Source organism: Ascaphus truei, chromosome 1, assembly GCF_040206685.1.
Source record: "Ascaphus truei isolate aAscTru1 chromosome 1, aAscTru1.hap1, whole genome shotgun sequence".
Lineage (NCBI taxonomy): Eukaryota > Metazoa > Chordata > Amphibia > Anura > Ascaphidae > Ascaphus > Ascaphus truei.
In genome coordinates, this window is record NC_134483.1 from 46879301 (window position 1) to 46898515 (window position 19215).

The following is a 19215-nucleotide window of genomic DNA, read 5'->3' on the forward strand; positions in this document are numbered from 1 at the left end:
GTAAGTGTGGGCATGCCAGCAGTAATCATGGAGGTTTTCCCTCACACCCTGGTGGGGTGCCCTGTGTATGGATGGGACTGGTCACATGCTCTGACTCCATGGTTAGTGATGTCAGGGGTGTGTCAGCCTCAGAAGTTACATAAGGCACAGCACGGTGACTAACAGTTAGTTGAGGAAGGAGTTCAAGTTCTTGCAAGGTGTTTGCAGAGTTCAGAGACTAGTGGACGATTATGTTATAGTAGCTGATATAGGAGTCTGTGTCCAGGGACCTGGCACAGAGCAGTGAATCCCTATTCTAGGAGACATACCTACTAAAGGGAAGCGGCTGGAAAATGATTGGCTGAGTACACCCCATTGTGGAGGGCAGCTATGCCCACCTGTACAATAAAGATGGAGCTGATCAGAAAGACCCCTGTGTGTGAGAGTATGATTACACAGGAGGTTGCACCACCGAGGAGTTCCTCACCAGGACCATCCCCATGCGGACGCAGGGACCCTGATGAGGTGGAGGCGCTGCACTGGAACTAGGTGAGACTCAGCACACTACCTCAGCTGCCTGTCTGGACGGGTCCTCCCCACACACCATCATGCGGGAGACTCAGGAGTCCTGTAGCCAACAGGTGCACCACCAGACACTACCATACTGTAATGGGGACCGGTTAGACCACAGGGGCCAATGTGAGATTGGGTGGGTCAGGCCGGGCCAGAAATGCCGTTACATTTGGAGGCGAGCTGCTGAGATCAGATCTGTCATCAGGACAGGCTCTAGCTAGGCACACTGGGAAACAGGGATAGAGTCTGCTGCCACTCTGTGCTGCGTAGGGACGGACCTAGGGGTGGTCAGGGGGCTGACGGGATATTGTCAGTTCGCAGGGACAACCTAGGGGCCTGAAAGGAGTGAGGGGTTTGGAGCCGGGCTATAGCTGACCGAGTCACCTTGAGGCAGTGCTAGTTGGTAGGATGCCAGAAGGGATAGCCTGTTAACTTGGTCAGGAATCCTGGAGAGGGTCTGCGCTAGGCTGACCAAGAGAGGTAGACGCCCCAAGTACTGCATGGCAGAGCCAGAGTAACTAGCCCATTCCAGACACTCACCGTAGGGAGCACAGACTGGGAGGAAGGAGTCACAGCAGACACTGAGAGAGTGAGCCTAGCCTGAGGTAGTGCAACACTGGGTCACACCTAGATAAGGTACACATGTGGTGGTGCATCTGAAGCTAATCTTTATTGTACCGGTGTGGTGGCTGCCCCGCAGAGCGGAGCCCCATGTACGATAATTGGTACGAGAGTGAGACAACCCAAAGAATGGAGGATCCGCGTGGTGCGGAGAACTCAAAATGGCGACCAGAGGCTGATGGGGAGGGCACCCGTGGCGTGCACCCCACTGAAGAGCAAACAGTCGCCGAGTTATCGTTAACCAGTCTGCTCTGGAGCGGAGCGAAGGCTGTGGCTGCCCCGTTTTTATCCTGTTTGGGACAGCGAGGGGCCACCCTTGAAGAGTGTGAGGAAATTGTAATAATTGGGGGAGAACCCCGTGAGGAGAGCAAACAAACGGACTTTTTGGGCTTAAAAGTCAATCAAAATGGCGGTTCCCGCTTGCTAGGGACACCGCATGGGACAGTAACCGAAAATGTGGCTGGTGCAGGACTTGCAAAAAGCTGGCCGGGAATGGCGCGAACAGCAGAGCCCCGCCCTGATGGGGGGCATGGCGCGAAAGCTATGGCTGCGCCTGCATGGACAGTGACTCACTCAGCCCCTGTGCTGAGTCAACCGCTTAGTCTATGGGACCCTCCCCTGATTTCTACCAGGGGGAGTGAATTTCAACTATGGCCTGTGGGAATGCACCCACTGGGCCCAGGGACTGATATCCAGACGGCGCCACTACAAAAAGTAGTTCCGGCCGTGGAAGAGCCGTGCAAAAAGGATGGTTATCTTGCACGGAGGGCGGCTGCCAGGAGAAGGCGGGAACTAGCCGCGGGAAAAGACCCCCACCCTTGTGGGGAAATTGGCGCGAAAACGCTAACCGCGCCCACCAGGACTGAGAGAGGTGCGGCCTTAATTAAGGGGCATGATATTCCCCTGTGGGACCCGCCCATAATTGCAACCCCTGGGGGCGGGTTCCAGCTCTGTCAGAGAAGGGAGGAGCCGAAGCAGGGAGTGGCGGATCCAGCAACTTCCACCAGTCAGTTGCGAGGAACCACTGAGAAGAAGAGACCTGTACAGGAAGTGGCTCCTGTACAAAGAATGGCCTGCTCCTCCACTGTGGGCACGATGGTCTCCACCCAGCCCTACTCAGTACCCGGCGGGTTGCTAGTAGTGAGGGTGGCCAACACCGAGACGGTGGTCGGGCTCTGCCTACAATGTGGGCTGGCCGGAGGCACGGTCAACACGGCGGCACGTTGCCCTCATTGCGGGACTTTATACCTGTGGCCTATGCCCACATTCATTCCAATTCAGCCTGCTGACCCCCCGGTGGACGTGGCAAGGCGCTCAGCCGAGTCCCCGGGCGCGCTATGGATCCACCGCGCGAGTCCCGGAGACAAGGGACTGGAGCCGGTCAAGTCGGCTGGGTCAGTGGCGATCGAGGCGGTTGAATCACTCCCCGCAATCGGGGAAAAGAGACTTTCACTCCGTTCGGAGACCCCTAAGTCAGGGAAAGGGGATTACTCGGACGAGGACCTCCGTGAGCTGGCGGTGTTAAAAGCGGAGCCAAAAAGGCAGACCGGAAGGACGACACCCCGTGGGGTGAGTGGTGGCCTTGAGAACAGGGCGTCCCCCGCAGATCGGCGAGCCGACAGACGGAGTCCCGCCATCCCAGGACCTGATCTAGGAGACGGGAGAGAGACGCCTACACCCCTGCGGATGGGTAAGCCAAGCAGCCCTATCACTTACTTGGTTGCAGCAGGCGGCGAAGCGCTGGAAGGGCCGCGCCAGGCCCCGAGCGCACGTGGAGTGACGGCATCACTTCCGGCGGCGACGGCGGAGCAACCGGATGTCGTCGTGGAAGAAGAGATCCCGCATGGGGGTCCCACGCAAGATGGCGACGCTTCCGGTTCCGGGGAAGACATCGCTTCCGGTGGTGACGGCGGAACCCATGGAGAAGATGCAGCGACGCTTCGGCGATTGGGGGAAGGCCCCCAATCACCTCAACGGCTCAGAAGCTGGACGGGCGATCTGAGGACTGAGGAGGGTGAAGTATCATCCTTTGAAATATCTACGGACAGCCAGGAACGGGTCGCAGCCCCGTGGCAATCGCTACCCCGTCCGTATGCCCAACCCCATGCCCTAGCTAAGACCCCTACCCCTGTCACACGGTCCCCGGGTTCCCCGCCTAGCCTGGAATCAGTGAACATTCCCTCAGAAGAGGAGGGGAGACGGACTGGGGAAAGACAGCGCAGTGGCGCTACGGAAGGTATCTCCAGGGGAGGGGGAGAATTGAGAGTGGCTGCGGTAGGCCGGTGGTTGCCCCCTGCGATTCCGGCGCCGGTAAAAAAGGCCCCAGGATCGTCTAGGTGGTCTGTACCGCGATCTGAGCGGTCATCAGGGGTATTTTCCATGGACGATGATAGGGAGTCAGGGAGGTCAAACAGATTCCGGGAGAACCGTTGGTGGGCCCCACTATTTGAAGGGTACTCGGCCTGGATGGACCGCACTCGGTTCCTCATCCGGCGAGAGGATGTAGTGGACTATTGGTGGGCGGTGGGAGAGTTTACCCCAGAACAGAGGGACAGGGAACTGCAGGAGCGCTGGCTTCAAATAGAGCATAAGGAGATAGAACCTATGGGTCCCAGCATCTTGTCAGACCCCGTGGATCCTGACGAACCCCTATCATGGGTGCTACCAGGGAGGGCAGGTAAGGCTGACCTGACTAGGACCAGTAGGGCCGAACGGGCCATAATGGCTCGTTACAAGTCATCCCACGGGTTGGAGTACCCGTATGTTCCTGAGCCACTAATGGATGAAATAGAGGAGAATAGGGATAGGTGGCTCCGGGAAAATATTGAGATGCACTTAGTCAGTAAGGGGAGTGATGTGGTGGGGAAGAAGGCCGAGGAACGGATAGAGCATTTGATCCGCATATGGGCCATTGGTAGAAACATCCACAAACACAAGGTAACATATAGGCCCGAGAGGGGATTACCACGGCATTACTCAGTTACAGTTCTAGATATGGGGGGTAGGGAAGTAAAGAAGCCGGACCCCTATCACTATTTTTAGGTGGTACTGCGCATTACGCGGGTCCGTGGCTGCTGGTCGGGGCGGGCTTGGCGGATGACTGTATTCATGTATACTGTATTTGAATCGTGTGATGTTGATTATGTTTTCTGTTACAGTGCTTCCTGGAAAGAGGTATACAAATTTAGGTCCCAGCGAGGACGATGGGATTCACCAGGGGGAGAATGTAGCGGTCATGTAAAATGCCTACAGTCATCTCTCCTGCTGGCAGCAAGGCCTGGTAAGTGTGGGCATGCCAGCAGTAATCATGGAGGTTTTCCCTCACACCCTGGTGGGGTGCCCTGTGTATGGATGGGACTGGTCACATGCTCTGACTCCATGGTTAGTGATGTCAGGAGTGTGTCAGCCTCAGAAGTTACATAAGGCACAGCACGGTGACTAACAGTTAGTTGAGGAAGGAGTTCAAGTTCTTGCAAGGTGTTTGCAGAGTTCAGAGACTAGTGGACGATTATGTTATAGTAGCTGATATAGGAGTCTGTGTCCAGGGACCTGGCACAGAGCAGTGAATCCCTATTCTAGGAGACATACCTACTAAAGGGAAGCGGCTGGAAAATGATTGGCTGAGTACACCCCATTGTGGAGGGCAGCTATGCCCACCTGTACAATAAAGATGGAGCTGATCAGAAAGACCCCTGTGTGTGAGAGTATGATTACACAGGAGGTTGCACCACCGAGGAGTTCCTCACCAGGACCATCCCCATGCGGACGCAGGGACCCTGATGAGGTGGAGGCGCTGCACTGGAACTAGGTGAGACTCAGCACACTACCTCAGCTGCCTGTCTGGACGGGTCCTCCCCACACACCATCATGCGGGAGACTCAGGAGTCCTGTAGCCAACAGGTGCACCACCCGACACTACCATACTGTAATGGGGACCGGTTAGACCACAGGGGCCAATGTGAGATTGGGTGGGTCAGGCCGGGCCAGAAATGCCGTTACAGTTGAAACACTTCTTAATCTCAATGCCAGTTCTGTATGTACCTTTTTATTTGTATATAAATACTGTAGACCTAGAGACTGTTTAATTAATACACACTAAATGATAATTGATAACAGGGTAAGAAAATGTACAGAAAAAGTAAACTTCCCGAATGCAACATCTTGAAAACATGGAGTCCATGGAATGACTATAAAGTTATAGTTATACCAGAATGAACTATATACATTCAATAGATTAAAACTAGATGATTGGTAGCTTTAAAAATGTATTAATTATTTGAAAATCATCTCAACTATTTATTTTGTTTCTATATACAAAGGGGACTTTGGACAAAAAGCTTGGCACATAGGAAAAGGCTTCAAGTAAAATTAGCATATCATACCTTTAAATATTCTCTTTATAAAAAGTGGCCGGTCACCACAAATAGAGGCCTTTCCTCCATCGAGGCTGAACCCCAGCCCAGCCGAAGTCTTCTGAAGTTCCACACATATTGCATCACTTAGGTCCACGTTACCTACAACACAATGAAAACATGACATCATTGCCCTATTGCCCACATCTACACCCGCTGTCTTCACCGCTCATGTCAGAAAGCCACCTGGCTTTTCATAAGAAACTATTTTTATTTCCGCATTAAAATAACAATTTTTATTGAGATTTGTGTAATTAAGAGGGGGGTATAGGGTTGCCAGGTGTCCGGTATTGAACCGGACTGTCCTGTGTTTGGACACTCTGTCCAGTAAAAAATGAGAGGTACTGTAATACTGGACATGTATGTGTCCGGTATTTTCCTCCCTGGACATAGTGACCTGACGCACCTTTCACCATTGAGTCCAGTATTTTTTGAGAAGCCACCTGGCAACCCTAGGGGGGTAGTACAGAAAGAAAGAGGGACATACAATATACTGCAAGTACAAATATCTGTCTTCTAAATTTAACATAGGTTGAACTTGATGTCTGTTTTCAACCTCATCTACTATGTAACTAGGTGGAGAAAGGGCTGAGGGATACAAATATGACAATGATGCGAGGTTATAAATTACACAAAAGAAAAAATAAAGCGGTCATAAGTTCAATTTAAAATTACAGTTGAAGTTACAGTTGGTCATCCAGAGAAACCCAAGGATAAACAAAACAGGTTTTACAGAAATCAGGGGAGCGGCTCAGTGAGTAAAGAGACTGACTCTGAAAACAATGACATGGAGTTTGATGCAGGGAAGCATGGCAGGACGGCACCAGAAAAAAAAGGGGAAAAGGGCAACAAAAAAAGTGTAACAACGCAACAACACGTTAGCTGTAGAAACTAGCAGGATGACTGCTCAAGTTTCAAAAGATATACTGTATTCAGGCATATCACAAATATGAAGGTTATCCTTATCGAACCAGGTGGTTTGGGAGGATCTCAGAAGAGATGAAATGAGACACACAATAATGCAGATTGCATAACAAATGTATATATAACCAAGAAAAACCTAAAGATTTGACACTCACAACAAGTGCGTTGTTTAGCACAGTTTTTGCTTTTTTTATGGTGCCGTCCTGCATTTCCCTGATCTCTTTGGAAGGTAACTACATACAGTACCCCGAGGGACTTGTGAAACCGTTCCTTGTTTAAGAGTTCGAGTGGAGGTTTTATATATATATATATATATATATATATATATATATATATATATAAGTAATATATATACAAGTAATTTATTGCCTTGGTTTTCTATTTTATTTACGGTATTTATTTATTTTACATTGGCACTTCACTATGCACAGTTAAATCTGATTGATAATCTAATCACTATTAGTTGGAATTGTACTGTTTCACTGTTTCCCACTGGGAGTGCTGACCCAGACACTTTTTTGCTCTGCATTATACTTTGTGCCACAAGTCGGATTTCAGTAGCTGTGCCATCGTTCTGTTACCTGTCACTTACAGTATTTCAAAGTTTCACCATATGTGCCGCCTTTCCCATTGTGCATATACAGTATATACAATTGTCACAGCACTACAGATACTATGGTGACAGTACTGGAATCTTATACTAAAGAGCAAATAAAGACGTACAGTAGCCACACTTGTGTTCTGCGATGTCAGGGAACCCGACCGTGGCATTCCCCAGCATCAGGGATTAATATGGCGGGGAGAGCGTGAGAGGGAACAAGGCCCCCTTCCTCACCACGGTTGCCCATTGCCGCTTCTTTGCTGAGGCTCCAGGGAAGGCAGGTCTGGCTACATCTGTATATTGCTTCATCCTACTAAATGCAATACCATGACTCAGAGAGTCAGCATTACCAATCAGGCAACTATGACTACCTTGGATTTATTGTAATCGTAAAATAATTAATACAATGGGGCTTATCTCTGCCACCGAGTTCTGTCTTTAAAAAAGCAGCTGTGATAATATGAATGGAAAGGAAACATTTTCAGCTGTGAAGAGAGAGAATTAATAATTTTGCATATGTTCTTCAGATGCCGTCACATTTTTGAGGATGCAAATTGGCATAAGCAAAAAGAAAAAAAAACACACTGCAGGGGGAAAAAAAAACCCTCTTGGCGATCATTTAAAGAAGTTGCAATGTGTCGTTAACATCTTCAAGTTATTTAACAGAGAATATATTATGAGGACACTGGTAAAGATTTTTTCCACATGCACAAAGAAGAGAGAAGAAATATTGCACAAGCGCACAAATAAGACTGCCAGACTGAAAGAACTCACGAACCTTTAAGTCGTTCCAGCAGGCAAAATACTGTGCAGTACTGGGATATCTGATAAGTCCTTTTCGCTTAGTTTTCATGCATTTTAAATGCTTAGAACACTAGAGAAAATTCTAGGAAACATTCCGGATGGTTTACTAAATATTTCAACCTGTGCAAATATTTCCGTGCGAAGGCACAGCACAAAAGGAAATTAAAGGAGCATTCAAAGCATTTCCGACTAAGGTGTGTGTCATTTGGAGATAATTTCACTTTAAGTGCACTGTAGTTAAGGAAGTTGCTTGTGATTTTGTACAAGCTCAACACTACTTAGTTCCAAAACCAACAAGAAAAAGCATTAAAATGAATCTGCCTTCGGGTTATGCCTCCCTCGGAGTGTCTGGGGGATAGGTTTAAGGGCTTTCCTCATGGAGGTAGTCTACATGCCATGAAATGGGACCTTACTGGGTTGTAAATTGCAAGGATGTTAAAGGCTCAAGACTGCTTACCATGCAATGGTTCCAAAAGTCATACAAAGCGGCTTTATTATTAAGTGCAGAATCAGGTTACTTGATCCCTTGGAATATTTTCCATCCAGTAATTGTCTGACCTAGTTCTTCAATTTAAAAGTACAACTTCACGTTCATTGGCATGTAATGTATAAGGACTATAGTCTATCTTATTGGGCTGATTCTTAATTTTTTGCTACTGTTAAGTGAATGCCAACTTTTAGGGACACAAAGACTAACTTATAAAACAGTGGACCTCTTCGTTGTACAATAGGATCCCTAAACAGGACACATTCTCCTGGACATGATGGCCTAGTAAACCTAGGACCAAGCACGCAAATCTTTAGCAGGATCCAGGAGTAGGTGTTTGACCTGGGGAACCATCACTAGGGCAGCAATGACGCTGTATGTGGCATGCTCTATTGATAGTCCAAATTGCCTTCCTTTCCCAATAAGAATAAACCTACAGGCATATGGCACTGGGGTTCCAAGATCCTTATCCCCATAACTCCTGTCTAGAGATGTGCGAAAGTTTCGCAGAAGGTCGCGAACCACGTGAAATTTGCTCTTTTTCAGCAAAAAACACGACTGAGTCAAGAGTTTGCAAGCGCTTTGTTAGGCATTAAGTTAACAGACATTGAAATTTCACCCAATTTTCTATTATCACTAGATTCACTAAATGCTGAGACAATAGGACACACACACACCATGTGCTTGTACATGTGAAAGGGAGATCAGGCTAGGAGAGGGAATGTTTTACATACAGTAGACTGTGATCTGCTTATGAACACACTCTATGAATTATAATTAAACAATTATGTCTGATATCAGCCGAACAAGACACTGGCGTGGTCTGATTTTCGCTTGCATAGCTGTGGTGACAGCAGCCGGAAAAGACTGAGTGGGACCCTCGGGCAAAGTAGCTGCTTTTACATAAATTGCAGCAGTTGTACATGACCCCCAGCAGTAGCCTTCCACAACAAAGAGGAATAAAACAGAAATGCATGTTTTGCCAACTCCATCATCTTCCTCATTACTAGGCCAGGAAGAGGACAAACTCACCCCCACATGGATGGGAAAGGTTGTCCAAAAAAACTAGATATTGTTGGCAAGAAGTAGCTTATAGAGAGTAGACATCGTTGCCAAACAAGGTACATATGTTGTAATACTAATGTGAGCGAGAGTGATAAGGAGGAGTATTTTTCGGAACGTGGACAGGTTACCTCTGGGTGTGCAAGAGCACCAGAAGAACTACCAATGAGGGAACAGTGAGTGTCTGATACAACCACCTACTCCTCAGCAAAATGTGCAGCTGCATGGACAGGGACTGGGAGGAGGAAGATGGATGCTAAGGCTAAGTAGCTCTTTTATTTCAAGACATTGAGGTGGTTCACAAACGTAACATCCATATTGGCTTCACACAGTGCTTTGCTTGTTGAGTCTATGCCCTAACGTTTCCATTTGTGCAGCTTCTGAGGGGGCACAGGGTGGACAAGCGGTGACAGCTGGCGCGGGGGAGAGAGAAAGGAGGAGACAGAAGGGAGGGGAGAGACAGAGATGGGGGAAAGAAAGGTGGTAGGAGGGAGAGGTGGCTTTGTAGAAATTCTTAGGGGTGAGGTGGGAGGGGCACTGTTGGTAAAACTTCCACCAGAAGCAAAAAAAACCTAGTTATATTGGGGGGAGGGGGTGATATTGGGGAGCTACATATGGAGGGGGGAGTAGCTCCCCCCTCCCGAACCCCTTCCTCTATAACAATGTGGTCAGCGGAGCAGCCTACTGCCACACAAACACAGAGAAGGCGGGGTGGGATGAAAGGCCAGTCAAACTCCAGAGTGCATGCATCTAGCCCCCACAATGCCAGCAGCCCAAAATTGTTGCAGGCAGCACCTGAAACCTGCACAGAAGATGGGGCAGCTGGGGGAGGGGCGTAAGAGCATTGTGTAGTGGAACACTTGCTACCACTGCCATCCACATAGAATCGCCCGTCAGCATTACATTCTGCAACTGTTATATCACTAACGCACTGTATTTCCTCACCTTACCTCTGATATAGCCTCTTCCTAGAAGGTTCTCAAATCTGCCAGAACGCTCCAGTTCTTTCTGGGAACTTCCATGTTTACTAAAGGGTAACTAATGGCTTATATGACATTTAGAGCATTGGTGCAAAACTTTAATCCCAAACAGTCAGGCTTTTCATCATAGACCTTACTTCTATCCCAACAGCATTTGTCTTGACAACATCCCATTCTAAGTCAATAAACCACTTCTACCTTAAATCCCACCTCTTTGTTTTCATACAAATCTACGATGTACAATATTCCCAATGTGTCACATTTGAACCCAAGCTTATAAATCCAGGCTCTCACAGTCTACTTGCTCCTAAATCTATAAAACATAATCTTAGCTCAACACTATACAGTATAGTTACCATTGTGAACAGACAGAAACCAAGGCGCTTACTCTAATATATAGATAAAAACTTATTGGTTGATATATTATCTAGATCGTTCTCAATTACTAGGGCTAACCACAAAACCCTAATCTTTTGGTCACCACTTCTTAACCCTGCAAATGTAAGCATGTCACAGCTATCAACCTGTTTCTCAATCCACTATAGTGATTTACACATATCTAGAAGTCTGGATTTTACATTGATAAGACAGTAGGGGTGGTCAACTGTGGATTTGCCCACGTGATGATACTCTGGGGATCAGCCGCTCTTGGGGATGAGAGCGCCATTGGTTTCCTCCTCCAGCCACAGGAGCCTCTATGTGCTAAAGCTGCCCGTAGGGCCTCAGCTCTCCTCCGCCGTGGGACCAGAGGACTCCCCCACACCCAAGGTAAAATTCTTAGAGGAGGAAGAATTGAGTGAAAAGGGGGGGGGATTGAGTGAGAGAGGAGGGGGGGGGAATTGAGAGAGGAGGGGGGGATTGAGTGAGATAAGAGGAGGGGGAGTTGAGTGAGAGGATAGGGGGAATAGAGTGACATAGGAGAGGAGGGAATTTAGTGAAAGAGGAGAGGGGGAATTGAGTGAAAGAGGAGAGAGGGGGAATTGAGTGAAAAATAAAAAAATGGGAGATACGAGTGAGAGGAGGAGGGGGCAGGGAGAATTGTGTGAGAGGAGGGGGAAACTGAGTGAGGGGAGGAGGGGGGTTGAGTGAGGAGAGGAGAAGGGGTAGGGGAATTGAGAGAGAGTGGAGCAGAGGAGGGCAGTAGGAAAGTAGTCCGCCCAAAAAATTGTGCACATTTATTGACACGCCTGAAAAAAAGGTTGACCGCCCCTGGTCTACAGAATACTCATACTAACACGCATAATGGACAAAGACTCCTACACCACGGCTTTGATTAAAAAAGAAATTCTGATGGAGGAGAATGCAAGGCATTGCAGTGGAATGTATTGTTACCACCTCTAGCATCCGAAGAGGTTACCAATTGTGTACATCAAATACAGCTTCCTTTTATATTACACATTCTAAGATGGATTTGTCTCTAAAACAGTTGTAGAAAAGCATCTTAAGTAGCCTGCTATGGTGCAAAAGGCAGGCATGTATCAATAAAAGCAAGATTAAAAAAAGGAAAATAATGAGTGTGTGAAGACCAGAAGTAAATGTGCAATATGTATTTCATTAGTTGCCTGAGATTGCATGAAGTCTCCCAGTGATAATCTGAAACAAATGTGCCTTTAAAATAAATTCTTTCCATGTGTCCTAGGGCTAACCTCCTACCTGGTTCTGTTGCCATAGTGACATCCTTTCCAGATGTTGACTGTCTTCCTCGAGCAGCAGACGTGTCTAGTCTGGAGGGCCTTTCTCCATCTCTTTCCTTTTTGATCACGATCACTGCTTCTTTGTGCAGCTTTGCTCTGTGCAGTGCACTCAGGGCATCTCCGTGGGCTGAACCGTGCAGGGAGCAGCCATTGATGGAAAAGATGCGGTCTCCTTTCTCAACGATTGCTTCTCGGGATGCTGCAGCTTTTGAAAACACCCTGTGCACCTAAAATATATACATGAAAGCACAGGTGTACTTGTAAATAGCATAGTTCCAAGATTTTCTTTTAGACATGACGTTTGTAGATCATTTCTTTTCTTCTCCGACAAGGACTTGACATTAAAAGACATGCATCAAGGCACACAATCCATAATGGAGAGAGGTTACTGTAACTACAGAACAAAAATATTAACAGTAATATATTTAGTATATTACAGTTCTATTATTTTTACATCACTATACTTCTAGTATACTGCTCTGGGAAATAGATTACTCCCTTATAATTACACTGCATTATAAAAATTGCCATTAACTAAGATTGATGGGTGATACATGACTTATATGAAACAATGCATGTACAGTACAAGAGTCCTGGGTGAGCGTGGTGGTACTTCTGTCTCTAGTACAATTTCATAGGCTTTATCTGCCCAGATGATGATTGGAAATGAGCTGGTGCAAGTTTAGTCCTTGGGCTATTTTAGCTTGCAGTTCTCAGGCAAAATAGAAAGAAAACCAAACTACAAATCACATCACAGATTAAACTTTTCCTCTACGTCTTTGCAAGTAGCAGTGTTCATGCAATAGTCACATTGGATTCTCTACTGTTATATGTACATTGGGCCATGATAAAGGTCCCAAGCAGCCATGCAATAACTGATACATTTTCCCTGTGGGCTATGCTTACCTTACTACAAGTCTCTTTGAGAAAAATGAGAAAATTCGAGGAATCTCAGAATTCAACACCAGTAATAACCAGTTTTTGGTCTTTGACTCCTACTTGCTATACTGCAAAAGACCTTACAATCCATTACCTAACCACTATGGAAATCAGCAAGACTGATCGTTACATGCGTTACTAACCATTATTAAGTCAAACTTCCATAACTGGCCATATCCTGATTTTTCATTTGCTCTTTATTATGAACAATAATAGTTCACATGAGAGGAGTAGCAATTCAGCAACATGTTACATTTAGATGACCAGTATGACATTTTTAGGTAGAACTAGTTACTTATTTACTTTAAAGCTGCAGTTCACGCTGCCGTTTTCAAAAAATATATATATTTTTTTTCCCCATTCAATATGTGCATCAATACAATCTGCACACTGGCAAGTGACTAGCTAAGCTGCAGATTGATCTGTTCTCCTGTAATCGACTGTAATCGATCGCTTGCTCAGGGTTATTTAATTCAGTTCTTGCACAGCATTTTGGGCAATGTAGTTCCTAGAATGATTGTCTGGGTAGTTACTAGATACAATTGGTTTAGATAGGGCGGGTCTCAAGAGCCAGAGCCTATCAGAAGGGGAAGGGAGCTATCACTTTGGACATGCTGTCTACATTAGAAACATTAAAAATGTCTGTAGAACATTTTTTTTTTTTTAAATGCTACAAGTATTTTCTCATAGTACAGAACTGATAAAAAAAAAAAACACATGTAGGATATTGCTTGAGCTGCTGCTTTAATATGTGTAGTAATATAAGTAGCTGTACTGAAAACAAATAGAATCACAGCCCCCCTCACCCTGCAAACCCAGTACATAGTGGTCATACCAAATGGGGCCAGTAATACAACCAGTTAGCGCTATGAGGTGTTCTAAGCACACCCCATTTATAATCAGGTAGGATAATGGTGCGTTTAGAGCGTCCAATTATCTAAATGAAGATGAACAGGTGCATTTCTGCTTTAAGTATCAGTTGGCTACAGAAGAACATGTCGGTTGGGGATGAGGAGTTGCTAGTACCACTCGACAAGAACAAGAAATGCGTCTGATTTCCTCCCAGCTGCTTTGCGGAGACAGCCGCAGCCGCATGAACATCACTTACAGTGACTGACTTGTGTTCCAGGTCTATTCCCCCAGCAACGCTAAATCCCAGCCCAGCTCCTTCTTCTTTATTCAGCACCACAAAGTAGACATCTTCTTTCCTCTGTTGAGATAAAACAGCAAGTTAATAGGGTCATCTACTGTGCTTTCCATGTTCAGAGCAGGCATCACATTTGTATGGATCTGACCTTTTCTGAAAGCCAATATTGCCCACATTCAGCCTGATACCCATCTTCCACTGTGACTTCAGTTCAGAGCACAATGAATGTAATATACATGGACCTTTCATTAGCAAAATACAACAAGCAAACTATGGTATGGAGAACCTGTGTGAGATATGCGTGTGAGATATGAGTGTGAATGCACAGTTCAATCTTCCCTCTCTTTACTGTACTGTGAGTAATGGAGGGTTTCTGACTCTTTTCTACCCATCAGTGCACATATTAGTTTCCAGATAAAGCAGTAAATAATCTAAACTCTAGTACACCATTCATATGCCTTACGTGTGCCCCCCAGTGCTGCTCCACCCTAATATCGTACAAGCTTTCATTGGATTTGTCACATTTGTGACAACATTTCGGGGATAGAAACGGGCTAATTTTGCCTGGTTTACGTACTATAGATGTAGCAGACGTTGTTGTGCAGGTTAACATGACGCATTGGACCACTCCTGGCCTGATACTTGATGCAATGTTTTAAACAGATGGTAATGGGTATCATATTCTTAACTTACGCAATATTTAATGTGTTTGTTTACACAATACAGCACATTGCGTTAGCAGGAGGGCTAACATTGGCTACATCTCTATGGTGAACATTTCACACATCAGTATGTCATACTGTATACAGTACCAATATACCAAGTTTTCCATCCATCATTAGCATCTTAAAAAAATAATTTTTTGAACTTGTATATAAGAGTTAAAATTGGACATACCGTATGTAAAACTAATTAAAAAAACCATAACATTATTTCCAGCATTCAGAATGTTATACTGATGCACTTAAATTGGAAACAAGAAAGAAGATCATATTTCAAAATATATATACACCAAGTGTATGGGGCAATAAAAGCATGGGTACTATATCCATCTCAAGGAAATTAGTGTAACATCAAGATAACTTTGTATGATAACCTAGATGAACACTTTTCAAAACTAGACAATATTAGTGAAAAATGAAGGATTACTAATAACATCTGGAGTTTGGTTGACAAAATGGAAGAAAAACTAAATCAAGATGAAAAAAGTGAATGCCAAACCTCAACTTCACATTTGATCCTAATTTGAAAACAAAAATGCTAGAGAACCCAAAACCTACCTATAAAACAAACCCTAAACCTAACCACATATTCCTATATTTAACCCAAATCAGAACAAAAACACATGACCAAATGAGAATATAAAACCCTTAACCAACATACAAACTACAGTATAACTACAGTATAACCCTACCAACAAACACAAACATGACCCTCCCCTGGCACAATAAACCTAGCCCTGCCCCCCCCCCCCCCCCCCCGAACACATGAACCTTAACTCAACCCCAAAAAAATAACCTGTAGTCTTTGACAATAAATTAATAACTTTGCATCTTTGGTCCTCTTCTACTACACTGACAGCCATTCAGTGAACACCCGAGCCAATTCTTCACCGATTGATCACAGGAGAACGGATCGATCAGCAACTTAGCCAATTACTTATCATTGTGTGAATTGTATTGATGCACATATTAAAGGGGACAAAAATGGCAGTTTGGCCTGCTGCTTTAAGCATGTAGTGGTCACACTTATTCGTAAAAACATCAGAGACCCTCTGTGCTTTTCTAACAATTGACCTGTATCCCTCCTGCTTTTTGCCTCCAAACTGCTAGAACATCTTATGTTCTCCTGTATGATCAACTTTCTTAATTCCAATGCCTTCCTGGACCAATCTGGCTTTTGTACAGCTAACTCAACAGAGACTGCGCCAATGATCTACATGAAGCAAAATCCCATGGTCATCTTTCCCTACTTATCCTACTATATCTCTCTGCTACCTTTGATACGGTCAATCACTATCTTCTCCTTCATATTCTAAATGCTTTAGGAATCAATAACAAAACTCTATCCTAGCTCTTATCATACCTCCATCACACATTTTCTGTCTATGTTGCTCTAACATATCTAAATCTCCTGTTAATTGGTCTGTTGGTATACCTCAGGGCTTTATTCTGGGACCTCTCTTTTTCTCTCTCTACACACGATCACCTGGTGAACTTATCAACTCTGTTGGCCTTAGGTATCATCTCTATGAAGATGACACACAGATATCTATCCACCCCTAACCTCACACCTGCAATCCAGTCCCAAGTCTGATTGCCTCCTGGCTATATCCTTGCCCAATTAAACTTAATATGTCTAAAACTGAGCTCCTCATATTTCCCCCTAAACCTGGCCCAATACCCAGTCACCAAAGCACGTTATCTAGGCGTGACATTTGACTCCGCCCTTTCCTTCTCCATTCACATTCATTGCAAAATTTTGTTGCTTCTTCCACCTCCATAATTTGGCCAAGATCCGCCCTTTCCTTTGTCAATCAACTGCTAAAACTCTAATGCATGCCCTTTTATCCTCTCTTGTCAAGATCAGGGGTGCGCAAACTGGGGGGCGTGAGATTTTCTGGGGGGCCGCGGCGCTTAAAGAGGCCTAACACTCTTCCCCACAACATTTAAATGAAATGGCGTGGGAGCGTGCAAGGCCTTTGTAACTCCCTCTTACCTGCTCTCAGCCGGCTTCTGGCGACACGTCTCCATGACAACGCGGCGTCAAATGTCGTCGTGGGGTCAAATGGCAACACGTTGCCATGGCACATGATGTCACATGACGTTGTGACGTCAAATTACGTCGCCGATGCCGGAGAGAAGGTAAGGGGGGGAGGGGCGCGAGCAGGGGGGAGAACAAGCAGGGGAGCGCAAACAAAAAAGTTTGCGCACACCTGGTCTAGATTATTTTAACATAATGATAACATGCCTCCTTGCCTCACAACTTTCTCCCCTGCAATCAATCAAAAATTCTGCTGCTACAATAATGTCACTATCTCCCAAAACAGCCTCTGCTCATCGCTTACTTAAATCCCATCCATTTTCAGATCACCTACGAAATTCTCCTCCTTACCTTCAAGGCTCTCCACTAATCTGCTCCTCCCTACATATCAGCTTTGATCTCTCGTTATGTCCCTGCTCATCTCCTGCGCGCTACCCATAACTGCCGCCTCATCACCCCTTTCACATCTACTGCTCTCTCGCGCCTTAAACCTTTTTCTCTCACTGCCCCTTACCTGTGGAACTCAGTATATGCCGAGCACCTGCTCTCCCCACCTTTAAATCATCTGTAAATCTACCAACATTACATTTAGATTGTAAGCTCTCCGGGACAGGGATTTTGTTTCCTATTGTCCGATTTTTTTTGGGGAAACATTCAGGCTAATAAGGTAAAAGGGCGTCTCAGTTAGAGCTATCTTGACAACTGAAGATTAGTCATATCATGCTTAAGCTCTTAAAACATTTAATGGGTTAATAGCCAACCTTCTAACAGGTCTGACCGTGGCCCACAGCAATTCCATGTACAGTAGCTGGCCAGAAAACCATTATGAAAAAAAAAAAACACATGAATGGAAACCCTAAAAAAAAATATAACCATGCTAATGGGAAAGATATGGTTGCAGTTATCCAAATATTACCGCTTGAACATGTTCCTAGTCCACTTTGGACCAAGGAAGAAGTTTTCTTCTAACTACCTTCTGCTTCTTCCTTTAATTCATTTAGTAATATGCAGCTAACTGGTCAACACAAGGTGGATATGGGTGCTCAAGTACCAGACCAATGTATTGAAAATATGAATCAATATAGACAGTGTTCAATAGAAAGACGGGTGATTCGGTCATCTGACCCTTATAAGTGAGTCTTCCTTTTAATTAATTTAGTAATATGTAGCAGCAGATTTGAAAACCTGCTGCCCCTAAGCACTTAGCTGTTGCGGCCGCCTCCTTGTTGTCGCCCCCTTCTTCCTTCTGAACCGACGTCACAACGGTGTTGCGTTGCCACGGCAACATGACATCATGATGTCAGTCGATGCTGCGACATCGTGTTGCCATGGCAAAGAGACGCCATGTGACGTCACGTTGCTGACATCCGTGGCGTCATTTGACGCTGTTGTTCAGAAAAAGAAGGAGGGCGGCAGGTAAGGAGCCGACTGCAACAGCCAAGTTACTTTCCATCAGGCCCGAGAGCGTGGCAAAAGTATATCGGGGCGCCCCAAAATGTTGCCGCCATAAGCCCGGGCCTAATGGCCCTAATAGGAGATCGGCCACTGGTAATATGGTATTGCTAGGCTACTTGCAAATCATTTGGGTCACAAAGTCAAACTGCAGGTATTCATACTCCCCACCAGATTCTGTAGCCAGCTTAGTGAGACATGAACGTGGACATACAAGTTCTACCCCAGAATGTTTCTTTCAGTCCACACCAGACACCTATCCTGCAGTTCCACACCAGATATATCTCACATATTTGACTCTGAAACCTTCCAAAAAGGGCTGCCGTCCACCCAGATTTGGCTGCCCTAAGCATGACACACATCGTTGTTCCTGCATACCCTTGCTCAGGCCAACAATGCTATGAATGAGGAGAGTGCGGTTTTCCTTCTTTATTTACACTTCAGAGCATTGACTTTTCTTACGGCCAACACAAGCTATTGCAGACGGATGATGTGAAACTTGAATAAAAGCAGGCTGAACATTCGAGAGTTTTCATATAAATACCAGACACAGTAGGGTTGCCAGGTGTTCGGTATTGAACTGGACTGTCCTGTATTTGCAAACTAAAAGATAGTACAGCACTCTCTGTCTCACAGCTACAGATATAAGCGAATACCAGTGTAGGGAATATGAATAATTTAATGACACTAATAATAAACTGAAAATATAGCAACAATAGCCAATACGCCAATGCAAGAATAAATATCACCATAGAGCAAAAATAAAAGGGGGGTGCA

At 45.5% G+C, this 19215-nt stretch overlaps 1 protein-coding gene across 4 annotated transcripts in view; it reads right to left on the reverse strand.

The window, feature by feature from the left end:
* Positions 1-19215, reverse strand: part of PDZD2 (PDZ domain containing 2) — a 385311-nt gene that overhangs the window by 17500 nt on the left and 348596 nt on the right. For all 4 annotated transcript variants that reach the window (XM_075587491.1, XM_075587482.1, XM_075587505.1 and 1 more), the window contains 3 exons: positions 14185-14286; positions 12097-12364; positions 5556-5687 (listed from right to left, as the gene is read on the reverse strand). In XM_075587491.1, coding sequence (XP_075443606.1) covers positions 5556-5687; positions 12097-12364; positions 14185-14286 — 502 coding nt within the window. The remainder of the gene's footprint in view (positions 1-5555; positions 5688-12096; positions 12365-14184; positions 14287-19215) is intronic.